The 19,055-nt window shown below is 53.7% G+C and overlaps 6 protein-coding genes across 6 annotated transcripts; 2 read left to right on the top strand and 4 right to left on the bottom strand.

Annotated features, from left to right (window-relative positions):
• Positions 1-764: 764 nt before the first annotated feature.
• On the bottom strand, positions 765-4,904 carry BDW74DRAFT_175529 (uncharacterized protein; the record flags this gene model as incomplete). Its single annotated transcript, XM_073728354.1, has 2 exons — positions 765-2,919; positions 3,817-4,904. The coding sequence occupies 2 exons, from the start codon at positions 4,902-4,904 to the stop codon at positions 765-767; spliced, it is 3,243 nt and encodes a 1,080-aa protein (XP_073586475.1).
• Positions 4,905-5,347: 443 nt separating this feature from the next.
• On the bottom strand, positions 5,348-7,659 carry BDW74DRAFT_189186 (uncharacterized protein; the record flags this gene model as incomplete). Its single annotated transcript, XM_073731909.1, has 2 exons — positions 5,348-6,833; positions 7,637-7,659. 2 exons carry the CDS (start codon positions 7,657-7,659, stop codon positions 5,348-5,350), a joined length of 1,509 nt encoding a protein of 502 aa, XP_073586474.1.
• A 719-nt stretch (positions 7,660-8,378) lies between these two features.
• Positions 8,379-9,107, top strand: BDW74DRAFT_175527 (uncharacterized protein; the record flags this gene model as incomplete). The annotated part of the gene is made up of 1 exon (XM_073728353.1): positions 8,379-9,107. The coding sequence occupies one exon, from the start codon at positions 8,379-8,381 to the stop codon at positions 9,105-9,107; it is 729 nt and encodes a 242-aa protein (XP_073586473.1).
• Positions 9,108-11,155: 2,048 nt separating this feature from the next.
• Positions 11,156-12,558, top strand: BDW74DRAFT_148054 (GPI anchored serine-threonine rich family protein). The gene is made up of 3 exons (XM_073723639.1): positions 11,156-11,467; positions 11,526-11,739; positions 11,800-12,558. Exons 1-3 carry the CDS (start codon positions 11,416-11,418, stop codon positions 12,218-12,220), a joined length of 687 nt encoding a protein of 228 aa, XP_073586472.1. The 5' UTR covers positions 11,156-11,415; the 3' UTR covers positions 12,221-12,558.
• Positions 12,559-13,356: 798 nt separating this feature from the next.
• On the bottom strand, positions 13,357-15,496 carry BDW74DRAFT_148051 (alpha-amylase). The gene is made up of 6 exons (XM_073723638.1): positions 15,281-15,496; positions 14,812-15,225; positions 14,153-14,754; positions 14,071-14,094; positions 13,995-14,015; positions 13,357-13,929 (listed from the first exon to the last, which is right to left on the bottom strand). Exons 1-6 carry the CDS (start codon positions 15,351-15,353, stop codon positions 13,438-13,440), a joined length of 1,626 nt encoding a protein of 541 aa, XP_073586471.1. The 5' UTR covers positions 15,354-15,496; the 3' UTR covers positions 13,357-13,437.
• A 795-nt stretch (positions 15,497-16,291) lies between these two features.
• Positions 16,292-18,044, bottom strand: BDW74DRAFT_166399 (alpha-amylase; the record flags this gene model as incomplete). The annotated part of the gene is made up of 2 exons (XM_073726551.1): positions 16,292-16,951; positions 17,019-18,044. The coding sequence occupies 2 exons, from the start codon at positions 18,042-18,044 to the stop codon at positions 16,292-16,294; spliced, it is 1,686 nt and encodes a 561-aa protein (XP_073586470.1).
• Positions 18,045-19,055: the final 1,011 nt, after the last annotated feature.

Below are 19,055 nucleotides of genomic sequence, written 5' to 3'. Positions count from 1 at the left end.
ATACTGTGCAGCTGCCCGGTTTTAGCCCTACGGGGGTAGTTTATATATAGTTACAACCAACGCTCAGAAAGCTCCCTCTCTTCCATCCAACCAGTCACCCGGCAAAGGCCACCCCAGATTCTGGGTAATGCGGGGAATCTGGGCCCTTGGGCCTCGCCCATTCCCCGGGGATGGCACAACTCACTCGCCCTTTGTTCCCCCGAGCGCAAATGCCCACACCTCGCATTCAACCGGTCTCAGATACAGCTAGTCGGGCTTTGCCTCCCTGACCAACTTGCCTGATCCTAGCCTATAAGCCTTCCAAAGTTTGATTAGGGAATGCCGGTTGAATTGAGTCTTTGTCAAGAAATCCTACCATAGAGCCTGTTTTTTCCTATTCGGTGTACATGGATTTGAGCCTACCTAAGGTACCCTAGGTACCTATGGCAAGCTAGACACCCCCGGCAAGGGGCTGTCCAATCATCGAATTTTCGCTTCGGCAGTTGATCCTGCCAGACAACCTTAGGGGCTGGAGTTTTCCAGGCCATCTCAGCTTATACCTCCTGGAACCTACTTGGGTAGGTTATGTGGTACCTACTATGGCCCCCATGGCATATTACATGTGCTGATACTCAGGCGTGCCACGCTACGGTTCTTGGGTGTCTCATACTGTCGTTTCATACACGCGAGTTTCCTGAACCGATTCTTGTCATTCAATTAATCATAGAATCATTCCACAATGAATCTACTAACGCCATCAATAACCTTTCCTAGACCAATTCATTTCAATGCACAATAACCCTCGCGCGACCCAGATTCAGTGCCCGGGCAAAAGGCGTCTGCATATCCCCGTCCCGATGCGACGCCACCCTGACAGCAGGGAAATACATCCCTGGCATACCATAGACATGCGAAACCTCCAGATCAACACTGCCACCCACCTCATTCGCCCCCCTAATGTCCGTGCTAAACTCCCCCGTCCCTTCAACGTCCCACTCCACAGACACAATCTCCCCTGCCCCCGGCGGCACCTCCGCCCTAACCCGCAACACCACAGCCTCCCCCGCAGCAACCTCCGTGCGATTGGCACCCCCAACAGTCAGAGTCACGACGGGCTGGATCCCCCCACGAGCAGATGCATCAGCTGGCACAACCACCTGCCCCCCGTGTACGTCGTACCTCGTTTGCGGGGGCGGCTCGATCCCATCTTCGACCCACGCACTGAGATCCCGGAGCAGCTGCTCGTACAGACCCGTGAAGTCAACAAGCCGCGACTGCAGGCTCGTTGGGACAGGACCCATGTGGTGATCTGCATGCTCGTTATAATATAGCCGGTACTGATTGCCGCATTGCGGTCCAAGGGCTGTCTCAACGCGCTTCTTGTACCAGTCCGCATGCCACGGGAACGCATCGTAGTCGGCTAGGTTGTCCATCACAATCAGTTTACCCTTAATGCCACCAGTGTGTGTCCCGCCTCCACTCGCGCCTGTGGATGTTATAGGGGCTAGCAGGATATCGCGCTGGGAATAGAGGGGCGAGCTGTTATTTGGATCCCTTAGATAGTCGTAGCCGTAGTATCCGTCTTCAACTAGGGGCACTTGGTGTCGATGCCATGTATGCACGGCGAGATACCACCTGTTGTCGGCTTGCACTCTAACGCCCTCAGCCAAGCGAGAGAGGACAGTGGTGTTGTTGTCCCTGTAGATGAAGACAGATCCACCTTTGGGATTCACCAGGCCGGTGAAAATGCCGGAGTCGAGAGTATCATTGTGGCTGAGGATCGTGAACTCAAGGTCAAATGGTGCCTCCGCGCCCATCTTCTCCAGCTGCTGTACCAAGCCCGAGCCAGCATCATGGAGCGAGAGCGCAACAGGAACCCCATCCTCATCTCTCTCCAGCGCAAGAACCGTATCATTAAACTCAACCAGCCTGTCGCGAAACAACGCCCCAAGCCCCGATTCCTCAGCCCCCACATACCCCCTCTTACTCCAAAAATCATCCACATACCCGGGATCAGCATCCCTAACCGCAGGAATAACCAACGTCCTCAGAACCTCAAGCAGCTTCGTCCTATTCCGCGCAACTCCCCCGAAATCTTCCCACGCAGCAACCGGCACCCCCAGCGCACTTGCCTCCTCCAACACACCCCGTTCAAGCCCCTTCAGCCCCTCAAACGGATCCCCCGACCCCCCAGGCCTCACCGCATCAACGACCTCCCCAACCTTCCCACTCCAGTCCAACACACTCCCCGCCAGCGCACGAATAGCCCAATTATTTGGATTCGACACCGGCACCGCCTGCACAAGCGCGACACCCCCGTCCCACACGCCCTCTGTATTCTCGAGCGCTGCAACAACCTGCAACGACCCCCCGCTCCCGCCGTAGATATACCCGTGGAAGTCAGCAGCGTCGAGGCCGTAGTACCGCGCCGCAAGGATCCGTGCAAACTTCGCGGCCGCCGCGTCGCCCCTGTACCCAGTGCCCGCGGCAACGCTCACCGTGTACGCGCCGCTATCGGCGCCAAAGGCAATGGCCTCGTCTTCGGCGGTGGCGTTTTGGAGGGGGTACAAGAGTTGGAAGAAGCGGGTGGGAATGACTCCGGTGGGTGTGGAGTGGGGGAAATACAGCGTGAATATTGCAGGGGTGTTGTTGAAGGAGATGGAGATCTGGCGGTGGGGGATTGGGAGGGGCAGGTCGGTTGCGTTTGTGATTATGGGTATGTTGTAGAGGGGGTCGATGCAGGAGGGGGTGATTTGGAGAGGGCCGTTTGGGGTTAGGGTGGTGCATTCGGCTGGTTTGCCTGTTTCGGCTGGTTCGCGGGGGGCGAGGGTGGTTGTGGTTGTGGCTGTTAGGAGATGACTTTGCAGGAGTTTTGCTTGTGCCGCTGGGTTGAATTGGGATAGGGCTAGGGCTGTGAGGGCTAGGTGCCGTCCGTTGAAGCTGGGTTGTCAGCATCCATGGATTTTCCTGAACAAACGGGGATAGTTTGGTCTGGGGTGGGTAGGTAGTGCATACAACACATCTCTAGGGAAGTAAAGTTTCATGGTGATAGCGATACACGGTCGAATGAATGGTAGACGTTCTTTCGAGCCGGATGCAAGGTCGACCGGGTCTCTGGCGAGCAACCTTAAATCGTCTTGTTCGTGTCTACCATCCTAGGTGTTTATACTAATTTGGCCGGCTACATGCAGCTAAATGTATTACGCCGGAAGGCGCAATGATAATAGGCTAATTTGTCATAGATGCGGCGAGTACAGATACGCTTACGCTTACCTGCCTAGACACTGCGACTCATTCAGCCATCTCGGTAAATCCTCACCTTACGGCATAGGCTGCGTTACGGGGGCTTTGCTGCGGCATTTCGATACACTCTTCCATGGGCTTCCTTTCGGGTGAGCGTGCGCCGAGGCACTTCGTGATTCTGCAACGATCCATAGCAAGGTGGCCGATATTGAGAGTCAGGGGAAAGTTCAGTTTCTACCTATTTAAGATCGCCTAGGGTGCATGGGACCATTCGCTGGATGTCGAAGCCTACGAACAACTGTTATGGTAATGCGCACTCTGGCAATCGAACTCCGAGCTAGTGCGTCGAAGATCAGAAGAGACCTTCCTTATAATTCTATAAAGGGCCGATGACTGTTCGTCAATTTACCTGAACTACCTAGCTATAATACAAAACGTCCTCATGGCTGACACATCCCATCGGCATCAATACAACATCAAGATACCTACAGCAGGCCCAACATGGCCAACGGCCACTCCAAATATTCTCCATACTCCTGACCCAGCAAGTCACGGATCCTCATCAATAGATGTCCCGGCCAGCTCTGTATATACCAGTCTCGCTTCATGGTCGTAAGCAGGACGGCGTAGTACGCGAGAATAAGTAGCGAGAGTGGCTCCTTCTGCCGCACGCACGCCACAAAGCTATCCTCTATTGTATAAAGCCAGATGAAAATGAATTTATTCTCGCTCTCACACCCGACCGACCCATCCACATTCCCGTACGTCGCTTCGTATATGCTTCTAATGCGTTGGAAGTTCTCCAGATATACTTCCGCAACATGCGACTCACCACGCGTAACAATCAAAGCTCGGAGTCGGTCCATCGGGCCCTGCCAATTGATCCTCGGAAGACCTCGCTCGATGCACGTAGGCAAATTTGCCCGGGACGAAGAAGACATCTCGAAGTCAGGTCTCGGACGATATCGAAGGGGCGCCACAAGCCCAGAGAACAGAACATCTGGTTCAAACGACTCCGCAATCAGACGCACGCCCTGAACAACAGACATCCAGGGATGCAAGCGTGCCTCATTATTCGCATTCTCCTCGCCAACATTACACGCAAGCAGGTCATTGGCATCCGTCGGCCCCGCAGCAAACGTGCAGAATGAGACAAGCACAGCCGCTGTATACAGGGCGCCGCAATTCGACTCGTCAATGTTGCCAAGGGTCCTCGTCAGCTCTGCTAGCCCGAGCGCGCCATGCTTTCGGGCCAGAGACGCGTAGCGTGCGCGGGGCTGGAGATCAGGATCGGTACGTGGATCCGCGGTTAAATACGCGAGGTGGTAACCTGCCAGTCCTAGGATCAAATGGAGGACGGCGTGGCAGGAGAGGCCTAGCCGGGGGGTATTCTGGGACCAGAAGAGGGCGATTAGGTTATTGGGCGGGTCAGGGTGGGCGAGGGTGTGTGCGGTTTGGGTGGTGAAGTGGAGGATCAGCTCGATGTCGTCGACATTCAGGGAGCACGTCGTGCAGCAGGTTGAGGGCGCTGGTGTGCTTGGGCTTGCACTCGGGATTGCATCAACCTGGGGAGATGGGGCCGTGACCTTTGCTCTGGAATTGGGGCGTTCGAGCCTCTGCGTCCTTGCACTCCAGTCCTTCCGCGGTCGCCCTCGCCCTCGCCCTCTCCTTGCTGGGACCATGGCTGGACTCGGTTCTAGCGAGCTCGGCCTCGCGGTTTCTGAATGGCCTAGGTCAAAGCTGCAGCGGACTTGGAAGCCCAGGCAGTTGGTGCAGCGGGGCCTGGCCTCATCGCACTAAGCATTTGTCAGTCTGCCGTTTAAACTGCATGTTATGATACTGTTACTGCAGGGGAGTGACCTTGATCTTGCGCTCTCTACAGACCTGACAGCCGTTTTTTGATTTCTTGTGTGCCCGTCGATGGTGCATTGTTACCAGCGGATCTTTCCCTCTGCATGTCGTGACTACAAAGGTGCGAGAGTTGGAGACACGGCAAGGGTGTCAGATGACCTACATGGAATAGCCAAGGGCAGCCAAGCTCGTATTAATTGCCTGTTTCTATACGAGGTCTTTGCCCAGGAGAGCAAGGGTGGCATTACCCCGCCGCTCAATATCAGCGATATACCTACCTAGGCTCCCAGCTGGACGGGGTGAACGGGGCTGAAGCCCTCGGACTCCCCCCCTTCAGCCCCGAATTCACTGTCTGCACAACGACGCGCTTATACGACCTCAACGGCGGGCTTCCGCTATCCTTCACCTCCAGCACAAAATGGTATACATGCCCCTTCTCTAACGCCTCCCCACTCCTCGGGTCCACAGCGCATTTCTCCGGTGGCGGCATAACAATCTTCACCCTGCGTCCCGCGACCTCCGCGTCCACATCCACAATATCCATGTGCGGAATATGCAGATCCCATACACCCATCGCAATCGTCGGTTCAACATAGTGGAACCACTCGAAACTCAACTCATCCCCGTCAGGATCATAACTCGCGCCCGCATCAAGGTATAAAATCTCGCCCGCCTCCACCTCAACCGCAAGATGTCCCACGCAATCCTCATCCCCATTGACAACGACAACAGGCGCATGATTGACGCCGCTGCCATCAAAGTCCACGGTCAGCGTCCACTGCATGCGCGCCGCAAAGTCGTTCTGGAACGCCTCCGCCCACCGCCACACCGTCGCGAAGTTGCTCGCGTACTCCTTCCCGTCGCAGCCAACGACTCTATCCACACTGTCCGCGTAGTGCCGCACCTGCGGGGGCTCGCTCAGATCCACGGGGTCATATCGCCCGCCCCAGCTCCCCCACGCCGGCTGCTCAGGACACCCCAGCCCATTGGGGATCAGGTACAGGAAGCTGGGCGTGTCGCCTTCGATCTGCCACGCCGGGTGCGGATATGTCCTGCCCAGCGGTCCAAGCCGGATATGCGCGTCTAGCCACGCGCGCGTGAACTGGCTCCTGTCGACCCCGTCCTCCGGGCACGCGATGCCCCACCACGTTGCGGTTCTGTACTGCGCCCACCCGTGCACGGAGGAGATGGTGAAGAGGGAGGGGAAGCGCGCGCGCAGCCAGGGGGCTGTGTCGTCCTGGTCAGAGATCATGTAGATGCGGAGGCTGGCGATGAAGGTGGTTAGGGCTTTGGGCGTGCGGGCTTGGGAGACGTGGTGCAGGGCTTGCGCGAGGACGTTCGTGCCGCCCCAGCAGAGGACCCAGAGGGGCTCGCTTGGTGTGCCGGCGTCGACACGCTCGATGAGGAGCTTTGTTCCTTCTGCGAGGGGGACGGAGGGGGATAGGGCTTCTCTGCCGTAGACGGCGGGGCCGGGGCGCACTAGGGCGCCGAGGGAGGCGGCGGTGGGGTAGGGGTTGCTTGGGTGTGTGTGGGCGTTGAGGTTGTCGACGACTTGGACGTACCCGCGGAGGGCGATATGCATGAGATCCGGGCGGGTGAGGGTGCGTTGGTGGGTGGATGTACAGGGGACCAGGCCTTCGGTGCGGAACTCGTTGGCGTAGAGCAGGTAGCGGACGAGAGATTCAGAGTCGTCCGGCTCGTTGCCAATATCGGAGGTTACGAAGACCCGGGGTTTGTGCTTGGGGAGGATTTGGCGGAGCCTGGTCGTCGGCGATATGGATGTCATCTTTAGATTACCACTGTGTACCTGATAGATCAATTGGCTGTTGGAAGTCAGATATAATACTTTAGGTCAAGGCAGGCACGCAGCTTTTATTCTGTGATAAATAGACAAACCTGGCATATTAAGGCACCAGTTGCTCTAACCGATCCGGGTATTGCCTCAAGCTGCCTTATTCCATGGCCTTTTGGCTAATTTGTTTATCATGTAGCCCTTCCGATACCGCTTGCAATTGTCTCAGCCAATCATTGAATTTACGTATTCCAGTCTTGACCTGGACGCCACGTTACCTAGGGTAGGGCCTCTTACGACGCGGCAAAGGGAGCGTGGCATCTAGACCCTGGACCCTTCCCTGGTTTTACTCCGGAGTAGTCTCTAGTACCGGCAAAGATGCCAGGCGCCTTATTCCTTCGTCTGACAAACAGGGTAATATTAGGCTCAGTCCTGGGTGAGCTAGCACTTGCCCGTAGAAGCTACTGAACAGGCATACTTATGGTACCTACCTAGGTAAGGTAGTCTCTTGACCACACCCTTCAAGTCCACTAGGTAGGTGTGCAAACTTAAGCCAGGCTTACTCGTCGGTCCCGCAGTCCCGCCTCGTCCCTTGCTCGATATCGCACTCGACAGTTTCCTCATACTTCTCTTTCCAAACCCCCGACTTAATCTGTATGTAATCCATCAGTTGTCAGAACGCAGAGTTTATTAGAATGCCCGCCCGCATTGGTAAGGCTAAAGACCAGGGCTAACGCTGGAAAGAGGGCCTCAACGAGCAGGCCTCAGAACCGCAAGAAAACACGGGAAGTCATAATCATAATTGTACCTAATTATTCAGCCACTTGACAGGGAGACATACACTGTCTAGTTTGTGGGAACAGCCTGGGGATCAACCTCGCCGCCGTCCAGGGCGAGATCGAACCCTGAATGATTTGGTTGCCATGCAATATCCCCAACAGGGAATCAGTTGCTTACCATACACCTTCGGTATATGAGGATGCTCTAAAGCGCCACGGCTCAGGATCCACGCATACAGGGCAGCAAGATTGACGATTGATACGAAGCGGACTACACCTGGGCAAGGATACTTAAAGGCAGGCGACCGTCCTCAATGATTCAAAGAGGACTATGCATATCTTTGGTAATGGATCAAACGAGGTCCAGGCTATGGTATGGTAGTCGAGCCGCCCGCATCGCTCTATTTTCCATGCCAGGTCTATGCAATTCAAAGACCCAAATTTGTGCATTGACTTTTTCAGACGTCATATCTTCACCCTTAGCTATTCCCACACAAGCCCAGTCCTCTCTTCAAGGTATGTTCTCGTCGCTTGTCAATTAACGTTCTCATTTCAACTGATACGTACATGTATGGTAGACTTGTCGCCAATTTGGCCTATCGGCTCATTCGGATCACATGCTAGTATCATTGTCGTCGCTAGTGAGGGGCGATTGGACGCGATGGGACTCTTTCCTACCATAGACGAAAAGCAGCAGGCCAAAGGTATCCATCACAGACATATTGTTGTGCACCATGGCGAATCGAATCCAACGTGCGCAAACCTACGTCACTCTCTTCGCCGACCACAAAGGGCACGCTGCGTGTCTCGTATTCCGCGGCCGGGCTTCATCCCCCTTGCCTCCTCTCTATGGATTTGCTATCTACTTCACTCACCCCGATGCTTCTCCCGAGAATGTGGACCCGGAAGCCCTATTCAATGCAACCAAGCGGCCATCCGGGGCGCTCGAGATCCGCCTGGACCTATTCTTCCTACCGAATGCAACAGTAGAAGAGTGCACTGCCCACTACAACGGCGAAAAGGTCCAGCGGGGTGACTACAGGGCTCAGGTTACTGCTGTTGAAAGTGATGCAACTCCTCCTCCTACTGCCGACGAGTCATCTACTCCACGGCTACCGGGCTTCGTCCCAAGCTACATCGACTACTTCAAGACCTACCACGGCGTGCTGTTTCTCTGCACCGAGCGCGACTGGAGGCTCGGTAAGCGAGAGATGTGTCGCGTCCTCTTTGATCCGTGCAGTGACGAAGAATGGGCAAACTGGCGCGAGGAATTGGACCCGGAGGTGCAACCTGCTACCCATCTTAAGTGGTTCCCGCTTGACGAAGACTCGTCTGCCACTAGTCCGCCATTTAGGGGATCTGTGTCGCAGGAGATGCATTTCATATCGAATCTGCAGCGGAACAATGTTACATCTGAGCCGTATCATGAGGCTTTGGAGAAGGGGTGGACGAGGTGGCCGTAAGACGATGTTCGAGATTTGAGTACCTAGGTATGATAGTCATGAGGTGATATGGTTGGATTGCGCCCATAGAGTGTTGAGCATTATGCGGTGCGTACTTTAAGGTATTCACTCTAAGAGCAAACCATTCGTTATTGTTTTGCTTGCAGCTGCAATGCACGAGGCTTTGTCCCTGTGTCCGATCTCCACTTTTTGCCAAGTCGACTTCAGCAATATCGCAATTCCAGGCCAGCTCGATGTAGCTACAGAGTTTTGATTTCTCGATCATAGACAGTAGCACAATAAAACATAAGAATAAGAAACCCACTGATAGTTCTGTGTGGTCACTCATCAGACTCAGCCGCCCTGGGGGAGTTAGGGCAGCGTGCCATGCTATTCATGTTACACAGAATCAAGTATGAACAAAAAACACCACAACAGCAACAAAAAGGTTCAAGAACAAAAACATACAACAGCTGGGATTCGCATGTGGTCACCCACCATACTACTAGCCAGCCGGCGTGTGGCTTAAGTACGGCTGAGCGGACGGGAAGCCCTGTTCTCCACACCCTGTGGTCGTATGTGTTTGGGTATGTTAGCTCTTAATACATGTAGTAAATATACTCCATAAAAAATATATCTATACTTCGGACATAGGACCATCAAGTCCATCTCAAGGGCAGAAAGTTGATGTATGATGCACACGAGTATTGAAGACGGCCAAGGTCAAGGGGACCTCGGTCGGAGTGTCGTATATAGTGGGTGCTCTGTAATACATCCTTTTATATCGTTTTGATGGGCCGTCTACACTTAGTCAATGACTTCAATCTACGGGCAGATTTTCAGACCTGCTTGATTATTAAGATTTTTACGGTGAGCTTCCATCCTCACTTATCCCTGGCGCTGTCTTCAAGCCTAGAAATAATGGGGAGTTATGGTTGTAGTGAAAATTGCGGATATTAGAGGCGTTGACCACGTATAATATCTAAGCCTCGAATAATCCTTCTCAAGATAGCCCATATGGGCGATCTTCCCAGTCGTCGTTCCCAACTGTAACAGAGGCTGGGCTGGGGATGCATAAAGTTTCCATCACGAGGATCCGGGTTACGAGGAGCACGAACTCTATATCCATGGGCTCCCGAAATTTCTTCGTATCTGAATCTTGAGGAATCATTCTTATCTATCTCCTATCCGGTGACTTACAAGACGCAACAAGAAGAGACAATCACGTTTTACTGTGCATCGTCGACGATGCAACCTCAGATCCCTCTACGCCTTCAGAGAACCGTACTTTCTCTCACTGACTCACTTGTTGACGATGTGCGCCCGATTAGAATGTCTTCCAAATGACCGTCGAAGGATTGCGCTCAGTCTATTACTCCTCGAGTCATATTGCGCCAGACTCTTCCCCGGATCTGACTTCAACCTGCTGCTTCTGTAGACTAGGTGACCGCCACCGGGACCTATTGTATTTGGCACAATGCGAAAGAGCCGCAGGCTCATCGCATGACAGAGTCCCAAGCATACACAAGGCTCCATAATCATAGAGTCATCTTTAGTGAGCATTACTGGCGTTCAGTGGCACAATACAGCACAGCCTAGTGTGGCCACAACTCAACCGTAAAACGCCATCGACGATGTCTTATCTCGCCATTTCGTATTTTTGTGTTATCTATTCCTGTCGGGCAGTGGCGGCATATGCCCAATTAGGGTGTCTCGCCGAGGGCCCGCTTATCTGTGCGCTCCTTCCAAGGTTCGTCCACTCTCTCCAACGGCTGACTCTTCCAGGACCGAGGGCCTTGCGATTGGATGCTCCATTTCATCGGCTATCAATATTCAATTTCCGAGTTGAGACAGCCCAATTTTACATATAATATTGAGACATGCAATCGCTAGCGCGGATGCGACCCAAGACAATCTGGAGATTGGAAAGATAGCGGGTCTGTTTGCAAAAATACCCTTCTGTAAGGCTGTGTATCAGCAACTACACTGGGCAGGTCTCATTGCGATATCTGAGACCTGGTTGTTCTAATCCACTGCTTCTGTATTCTAATTATGGATATGGCTGCGGCCTCCAATCCATCCGGAGTACAATGTGATGCTTCCAGGGTTGTGGCTCACGACGGTTCGAACCTGTCAAGATCTTCGCTGCAAGGTTTAGATGGAGCCTGGCGGTTTCGGATCTGCTCTATATAATTGTCTTGTCCCGGCTTGGATCTAAGGGTCTTCCTCTCTTGAGTTATCATCCAGTCAGTCTTGTCGCTCGTTAAGTCAAGTCTTTCAGTCGCTACCCTACCTTTACGTACCAATTCACTCGTTCAACTTCGCCAAAATGCGCTTCACTCTCGCTACCTCCCTCCTGCCTCTGGCTGTCTCCGTCTCAGGTATGCACTCTCAATCTTGGCTTGCAGATGTAGATGCAGCTGTAACTAACTCCTCCAGCCCTCCAGGTCACCCAGCCCGAGAAGGGCGCTGAGATCGACCCCTCGGACTCCTTCACCGTCAAGTGGGATTCCGTCAGCACCGACCCCTCCTCCTTCGACCTCTACCTCGTCAACAACGCCGTCTACCCCAGCGTCGAGAAGAAGATCGCCTCGGACGTCGACACCTCCGATGGCTCCTACACCGTTGACAGCATCTCCGGTCTTGAGAAGGCGTATGCCACCTCTACCAAACCCTACCTCGCACAATCCAATCACTAACATCCTTTCTCCAGCGGCGGCTACCAAATCAACCTCTTCTCCAACGAAGCCCACAACACCGGCATCCTCGCGCAGTCCGAGCAGTTCAACGTGACCGGCTCCGACACCACCTCTTCCTCCTCCAGCACCACCACTCCCACCTCGACCTCCACCTCCAGTTCGACCAGCACCTCGACCGAGAGTGAGACTACCTCCACCCCTTCCACTTCCACCGAGACTTCTTCTTCCACTACTACAACCACTACCGAGGCCGAGTCTAACACTGCCTCTTCCTCCGCTGCAGGCTCTTCCTCCACCACCCCTGCCTCCTCGTCCGACGCCGCTGCTACCGCCAGCGCTTCTGATGCTCCCGATGACCTGAACGCCGGTGTTGCGATGGGCGCTCCTATCACCCTTGCCGGTCTGATGGCTGGTGCGCTTATGTTCACTCTGTAAGCGTGCGCTACTATGGGAACATGCGGGACTTTTTGACCGCTTAATTGATACGGATCAATCTGGGGAGGCCGGATGGGGTCAGACCGGGATCCAGCTGCTCAACTTAATAAAATGCGATGAGTACGATACGAGTGGCTGGGGAGAATATGGGGATGAGACGTGATTGATGTATAATTCTGCTTCTCTGGTATAATTATCTTACCGCTTGTTGCGGTGATAGAGATTAGATTAATTGTGAATGTATTGGTGATGGACTTGTGATTGTTCTCTTACAGTGGCAGTACACCTCATTTCTTAAAGAATGCAGAAATATATATTTTGATCTTAACACCTCGAAATCTCAGTTCCATCTTAGAAACATCAATGATCAAATTTTGCATGAGCGTCATCAAATCTCTGAGTATATATATAAATAACTACTTATCTAAGTCTTCAATTATTCAATCCCCCTTGAACCCTTCGACAGCGCCCATGTTACACCAACCAGGCTACCATCCCACGCCAAACCTGTTCCTCGCTTTCCGGAGCCCGCGGCTATACCGGCAGAATCCCAGCCCGACTAGGGTCTGCATCGGTTCGGTTACACTGGGCTGAACGTGGCCCACTGTACGGTACCTAACCAAAGGGTCCGGGTCCAGTGGAACTCCTGGTATTTTATGACAGTTTGAAATGGCGAACTCTGACTCGGGCCCGGACCCCCCGAGACATGGTTACGGCAAACAGTCAGCCTGACCGATTTGTGAGTAAGAAGTGCTTCGGTAATAAGTATAGTTTATTGGAGCCGTGGCAGTATGGCAGCTGCCCGTACGAGTGTGTCAAAGTGTCAAAGGGGCCTAAGGCAGGGCTGAGCGGCTGAACCGTGGGCGTTCGTGTCACTGTCCGGTCGTATTTTGGGCGTTTGGAACGGGGCTGGGCAATGGGAGCTTACAGCTGGACTATGGTGGGGGAGTGTAATGAGCTGGTAATGCTCGTTTTGGATTGTATCTTGCATCAAGGAGATATGGCTTGACTGTGAACATCGACTGGTGATTACGATTAAGTCTAGAAAAAATAGAATACTATAGCAAGCCACATAAAGCTCTGTTGCCGCGCCATTATTATCAACAATTTATCATCTTCCTCCTGAATCATCCATCAAAGGCCGTAGATGTTAACATCACTGTCACTGTTAGCCTCAATTTCACCATCACCCATAGACAAGGCATGATAGGTAAAACTCACAACTCAACCCCCTTCTCGCGTCCAAGCCCAATTTCAGCCGCCGCACTCGCCGGAACCCAAACGGCGACACTGACAGCCTCAACACTAAACACGCCATACCCACGCTTATCAACAACCACCGAGCCTGCCCTTGGCCTCAACAAATCAACCCACTCCTGCCCCGCGCGCGTTGCGCCCACAAACATCTTCTTACTCGCGGCGCCCGTATTACTCATTATACAGACCAAGCCCGCTGGATGGGCCGCATTTCCATACCGCGTAAAGCCAATGCAGTTCGGCGCATCGAAGTAGTCCTCCTGCTCGCCGTAGGCGAAGTGTTTCCGGGCCAGCGCGAGGACGGGGAGTTTTCCGGCGCAGGCTGGGGTTAGTGGTTTTTTGACGTTTAGTCGGATGCCGTAGAGGTCGCCGTAGAAGAGGGTTGGCAGGCCGTCCTTTCGGAGGAGCGTTAGGGCGTAGGCGAGGGGTTTGAAGGAGGGGGATATTGGGGTCTGGGGTTGTTTAGTAGATTTTCAAGTGGGATGAGGGGAGGGGAGAGGGAGGGCAGGGTACGTACGTCCATCATTTGGCCTGGTTGCTTTATTTGTATCCTGGTTAGTTGATTGTGGAAGTTGTAGGAGTAGGAGTGTTACCGTGTCGTGGTTTGCGACGATTGTCTGTCTTTCGATTAGTATAATTGTCTCATGTTGGAAGTGATGGGATATGGGATCTTACCACCGCATGCTCAGGCTTAACATGCACAAGCGTCCCATCAAAGATCCTCCTCAAGTCCGCGCCCCTAGTCCTTGAAATCTGCGAGAACCTATCGACAAGAGGGACATCAAACGCCGAGACCGCATGACCCATATCCTGCAAATACCCAACCAACTCCTTAATATCACCACTCCAATACTCGCCAATAACCGAGAAATCCTTCTTTGTCCTGCGCACATGCTCGACAAACGCCCTCTGGAACCCCGTCGAGAAGTGCTTCGCAGCATCAAGCCTCATCCCATCAAGAGACAGCTGCTCCGTAATCCAAGACCCCCAGCTCAGCAGATCCGCCCGCACCTCGGGGTGTGACAGGTCTAAATCAGCAAACATCAGGTAGTCGTAGTTCCCCTTCTCCTTGGAGACATCCTGCGCCCAGTTCTTGTTCTTGTTCTGCTGGTCGAGGATGCGGAAGATCCCGCCTGTCTGGCTACTGTCGTCCCAGTCCACGCCGGAGAAGTGCTCGGCGTGGTACTTCATGGCGCTGTATGTGTCTCCCCGCCCTGCGAACTCGAACCCGGTCCAGCCGGATATCGTTGTGGGCTTGGAGACATCGATGTTTCGTCCTAAGCTCGTCAATATAGTGTCCCATGCACTCTCACTGGAAAGAGATGTGGACATACGCTCCGGATCAACCCTAACAGCCTGACACTCCTCCGGAAAATCCGCACCCGCCTTATGATTTAGCACCGCATCCCAGATAACACTGATCCCGAGCTCTTTCGCAGCTTTCACAAGCTCCTGCAACTCCTCCCTAGTACCAAACTTCGTCCGTGTCGCCCCCTTCTGCTCAAACTCTCCCAGATCCCACAGATCATAAATATCATACCCGTTGCCATTAACGTCCATCCCCTTACATCCCGGCGGGAGCCAGATGGAGTCAACCCCAATGGCCTTGAGGCCTGGTAAGGCACGCGCAAGACGCGCCCAGTGCAGACCATCTGCAGGGACATGCCATTCAAAGCCCTGGAAGAGCAGGCTGTTGTCTGGTGCGGTCCAGGAGGGGAGAGCCTGGAGGCGGGCGGGGGACGCGGATTCTACAGTATCATGTTATCTAAGGACCTCCATTTTGTATGGGATGGATGTAGATACCTTCGATCTTCTTCCAGTTCTTCCTGCTCCCCGATTTCCAGGGCAGGAACCAGCAGGAAAGTAGTGACGCCATCACTTGTTCGCTTTGTCTCTGCCTACCAAGATTCTGGCACTATCCGCAGCAAAGATGACAGCCCACGGGCAAGCTGGCAGCTGCTTCACTTACTATATTAAACCACTCGATAGTGATACCCTCCTTAACGATACCAACTATACTGATAGCCGTTGAAAATAGCGTATTTCGACGTTGTCCGTATCAGCGTGATAAAAATCTATTTTGGGCCTTGCCCCGTTCATGTCTCACGGACCCACTGCTGCGGATCCCGGCTTCTATTCTGATTGGCGCGGTGCAGCCCGCCAACAGATATTTCAGCTCGGCTTTTGGAAGGGGAAGGCGAATCAGCACGCACCGAAATGGGAGTGGAAAATTCTGTTTCACAGGGCAAGGATGGAGACGGTTTGCTCGGTATTTTCAACAGATTTTTATTTGCCGGGTGGAAAGTCGCGTGGGTTTCTTTGCTGAATTGGTCGCACGGCCTTATGCCGAATGGGGATAAAGCGCCTTGGCTGCATTTCTGCAGTGCGATCGACGTCATGGATTGCTTCTACGCTTTCTGGTAGCCTGGGGTGAAAGCGAGGCGATGGGTGCTGCCATGTTCCGTGGTTTTGGTTGTGACTGGGACCGAGGTTTGTTTGTTGGTCTGTTTGTTTGCTTATTGAAGTAGGTAAAGCTCAATCAACCAGAATCAGAACTGTTCGAGCATCCATGACCTGGAAGAAGGAGTTGAGTCGGTAACCTTAAGGAGCGTAGATTGATTAGAATGTCATTCGTCTCATTGACCGTCTCGTCCGACCGCGAGGTTCAGAGCATCCGTAGATAAACACAAAGCTAAAAAATAAAGTATGTACAAGAAACAAGACGACAGCTGCAGATGCGCTGGTATGGGTATCACCACCACTGTCAAGGAGTGCAAGAAAAGAAAAATAAACGAAAGAAAAGAACAATCAGTACTATAAAGCCACCAACCCGAGCACCACAGAAACAACCACCGACAACCCCAACACCACAAACCCAGAAATCGACACCGACGAGGCCGCATTGTAAACAACCGCATCCTCACCCGTCACCAGCTTTGTAAAACTCACATTCCCCTTCCCATGCCCGCAAAGCCCACTCCCCTCCATGAGTTCAGCAGGGAAGAAAACCTTCGGCTCGCCCTTGGCCATCTTGACATCTAGCTCACCCGCGCGCTCGCCACTCGCAACAGTCGTGTAATTCTTGCAGCTGATGACCTCCGTCACAGTGGTTCCAGCGTTGAAGCTAATCGGCAGAGAGAGCGTGTACTCGTCGCCTTTGCTCCCCTGTCCGGAAAGCAGCATGATGATCTGACGGCCCTCAACGCCCTTGCTGAACGCGAGCTCGATGGAGCCCCGGTAGAGCGGGACAGTCGATTCGTCAAGGTAGTCGGTGCCGAGGGAGATGACGTGTTTGCGGAGCGCGTTGAGTTTCGCGAGCAGCTTGTAGAGTTCGGAGTTAGTGTTGTAGTCGGAGAGCCAGACGGCCTGACGGTTTTTGGGCGTCCCGTCGCCGGACAGGTGCTGTTCCTGCCCTTGATAGATCATTGGGATGCCGTCGTAGAGCATGGTGAATGTGAGGACGTTTTTTGCGATCTACGCCGGAGTTAGTATTGCATTGTCTTGGGGTGGGTAAGGTAAGTGGGTGTTTGGGTAGACAAACCGCCATATCATCATTAAAGCTAGGAACACGCGCAACATCATGGTTCTCGCTGAACGAGACGAACTTGGTGACGTCGTTGCACTGGTTCTTGACAATCTCGACCTGCTCAAAGAGCGATGTGACATTCGCCTGCGTGAAGGCGTCCAGCATGGAATAGTAGATCGGGTAGTTGGGGACACTCTGGATATAGTCGTCCATGTACGTGCAGATGGTATCGACTTCGCGCTGGAGGACCTCACCGGTAACAAACATGTCGACGGAATCGCCGAACGTCTTCAAAAAGCCCGGGTTGACGTGTTTCGCGGCGTCAATGCGCAGTCCATCGACCGAGTACGTCTTGATCACCTCCTTCGCCCAGTCAACCAGCAGATCCTGCACGTTCTTGTGCTCGGTGTACAGATCCGGCAGGGCGACCTTGTCGTCACCCGTCTGGCACAGCTGCGCATTCGTATAGTTATTCCAGTCTGTGATCTTGCAGTAGGAGTGGAAATAGTCGCTGTTGTTGAACGGTGTAAAGACGCTATAGTCGATGTTCTTCGCCGGGTCCTCCCCATTCGTCATATACGCCATGTTGTTGATCACCGTGTCCATCATCAGGTACATCCCGCGCTTGTGCAGGGCAGCGCTGAGATCCAGCAGGTCCTGGTGCGTGCCGAAGTGGTCGTTCAGATTATAGAGGTTCAGCGGCCAGTAGCCGTGGTAGGCCTCGCCGTAGGAGACGCGGCCGTCGATGTTCTCGATGATCGGGCTGATCATGACGGCGTCGAATCCCATCCCCTGGATGTAGTCGAGGTGGTTGATTGTGCCGCGCCAGGTGCCGCCGCAGTAGAGGCCGGCGGTGGTGTTGCAGGCGTGGGTTGTTGAGCCGTCGGTCCGCGCGAAGCGGTCGGTCATGGTTTGGTAGACGGAGCGGGATTTCCATGCTTCGATGTTGGCGGCGGTGGAAAGCGAGAAGAGGGAGAGGAGGGTGAGGGATACGAGGTTAAGGTTGAGGTTGTAGGATTGGGAGATCGACATCTTCGTCATTGTGGTGAGACCGTGGGGGCCTCGTATTCCCTTCGTTGTTGCGTCAGATCGCGGGGGCTGTGGCTGCAGGTACGGTGCTTCCCGCGCTGATGCTGATGCTGATTCGTGAGATGATAAGATAACGCGTGCGTGCTCGTGTTCCAGATGTAGATAGGTATAATACTATGGGAGTGCCAGATGAACTACAGGAGGAACATCCAGAAAGAGAGAGAGAGGCGGCACGGCGCAATAGCAAATGAGCGACACCGCGAAAGGCGGGGGGATTCGAACGCAAAGGGGTAAAGACCGACGGCGCCTATGGCATATTCCGGAGCGTAGCAAGATAACGAGCGACAGGGAAGAACTTTGGAAAAACCAAGAAAGAGCGACGTGCTGGGGAAAGCTCAAGTGCAGGCAAGATATGAGAAGACCCCCGGTAAGGGGCAGCCAGCAAGGCACGACTACAGCCCTAGTCTAGACGGAAAATAGCATCGGCCTGCTCTTGGATTGGCCTTGGTCACTTGGACTGGACTGGTTCTGCGGGTGACTGACGATCAAGGCCGTTATTGCTCCGGAGACTCGGCGTGCCTGCCCTGGCCATCGCCACATGGTTGGTCGGGATAGATAGGCATGGTGCCCGCAGGCCCAGGGTGGGTGCCCCTCACGGATGGGTTCTTCATCTCTATAATTATCGCACTGCCCCAGACACGGCTATCCAGGAACCAGGCACCAGGTACATTCTTATGGTGCCCTTGGAGACGCTCTCTTCAAGTACTGAGTCCGACTCTCCGTCAGACTCTGGTCATCACGCTAGCTTATCACAACTAGACGGTGTGATGGCACTAAACGCACTAATGTACGGTGCCTGGCCGGACTCGCAAAAGGTCAGATCAGGGAAGCGGGAACCGTGGATGGACGCTGTCAATAGTGTGCTTTCCAAGACGGGGCAGTGGCCAATCGAGACAGCCGAGGCAGAGCGACAATCATGGTTCGAGAGCCGACGAAAACCGGTTAGGATCGTCTGCGTTCATG

This window comes from Aspergillus multicolor, assembly GCF_047715735.1.
Source record: "Aspergillus multicolor strain CBS 133.54 unplaced genomic scaffold BDW74scaffold_5, whole genome shotgun sequence".
In the NCBI taxonomy this organism is placed as follows: Eukaryota; Fungi; Ascomycota; class Eurotiomycetes; order Eurotiales; family Aspergillaceae; genus Aspergillus; species Aspergillus multicolor.
The sequence above is the reverse complement of the archived record's forward strand: the minus strand, read 5'-3'. Positions and strand labels throughout refer to the sequence as shown.

What these genes read in the sequence shown, in the direction of transcription:
- BDW74DRAFT_148054 (XM_073723639.1), top strand. Translation starts at nt 11,416, where the DNA reads ATGCGCTTCACTCTCGCTACCTCCCTCCTGCCTCTGGCTGTCTCCGTC. An exon ending in TCTGGCTGTCTCCGTCTCAG is followed by an intron (nt 11,468 to 11,525) that starts GTATGCACTCTC and finishes TAACTCCTCCAG; the next exon opens with CCCTCCAGGTCACCCAGCCC. An exon ending in ATCTCCGGTCTTGAGAAGGC is followed by an intron (nt 11,740 to 11,799) that starts GTATGCCACCTC and finishes TCCTTTCTCCAG; the next exon opens with CGGCGGCTACCAAATCAACC.
- BDW74DRAFT_148051 (XM_073723638.1), bottom strand. Translation starts at nt 15,353, where the DNA reads ATGGCGTCACTACTTTCCTGCTGGTTCCTGCCCTGGAAATCGGGGAGC. An exon ending in GAACTGGAAGAAGATCGAAG is followed by an intron (nt 15,226 to 15,280) that starts GTATCTACATCC and finishes ATGATACTGTAG; the next exon opens with AATCCGCGTCCCCCGCCCGC. An exon ending in AACCAGGCCAAATGATGGAC is followed by an intron (nt 13,930 to 13,994) that starts GTACGTACCCTG and finishes AAACAACCCCAG; the next exon opens with ACCCCAATATCCCCCTCCTT.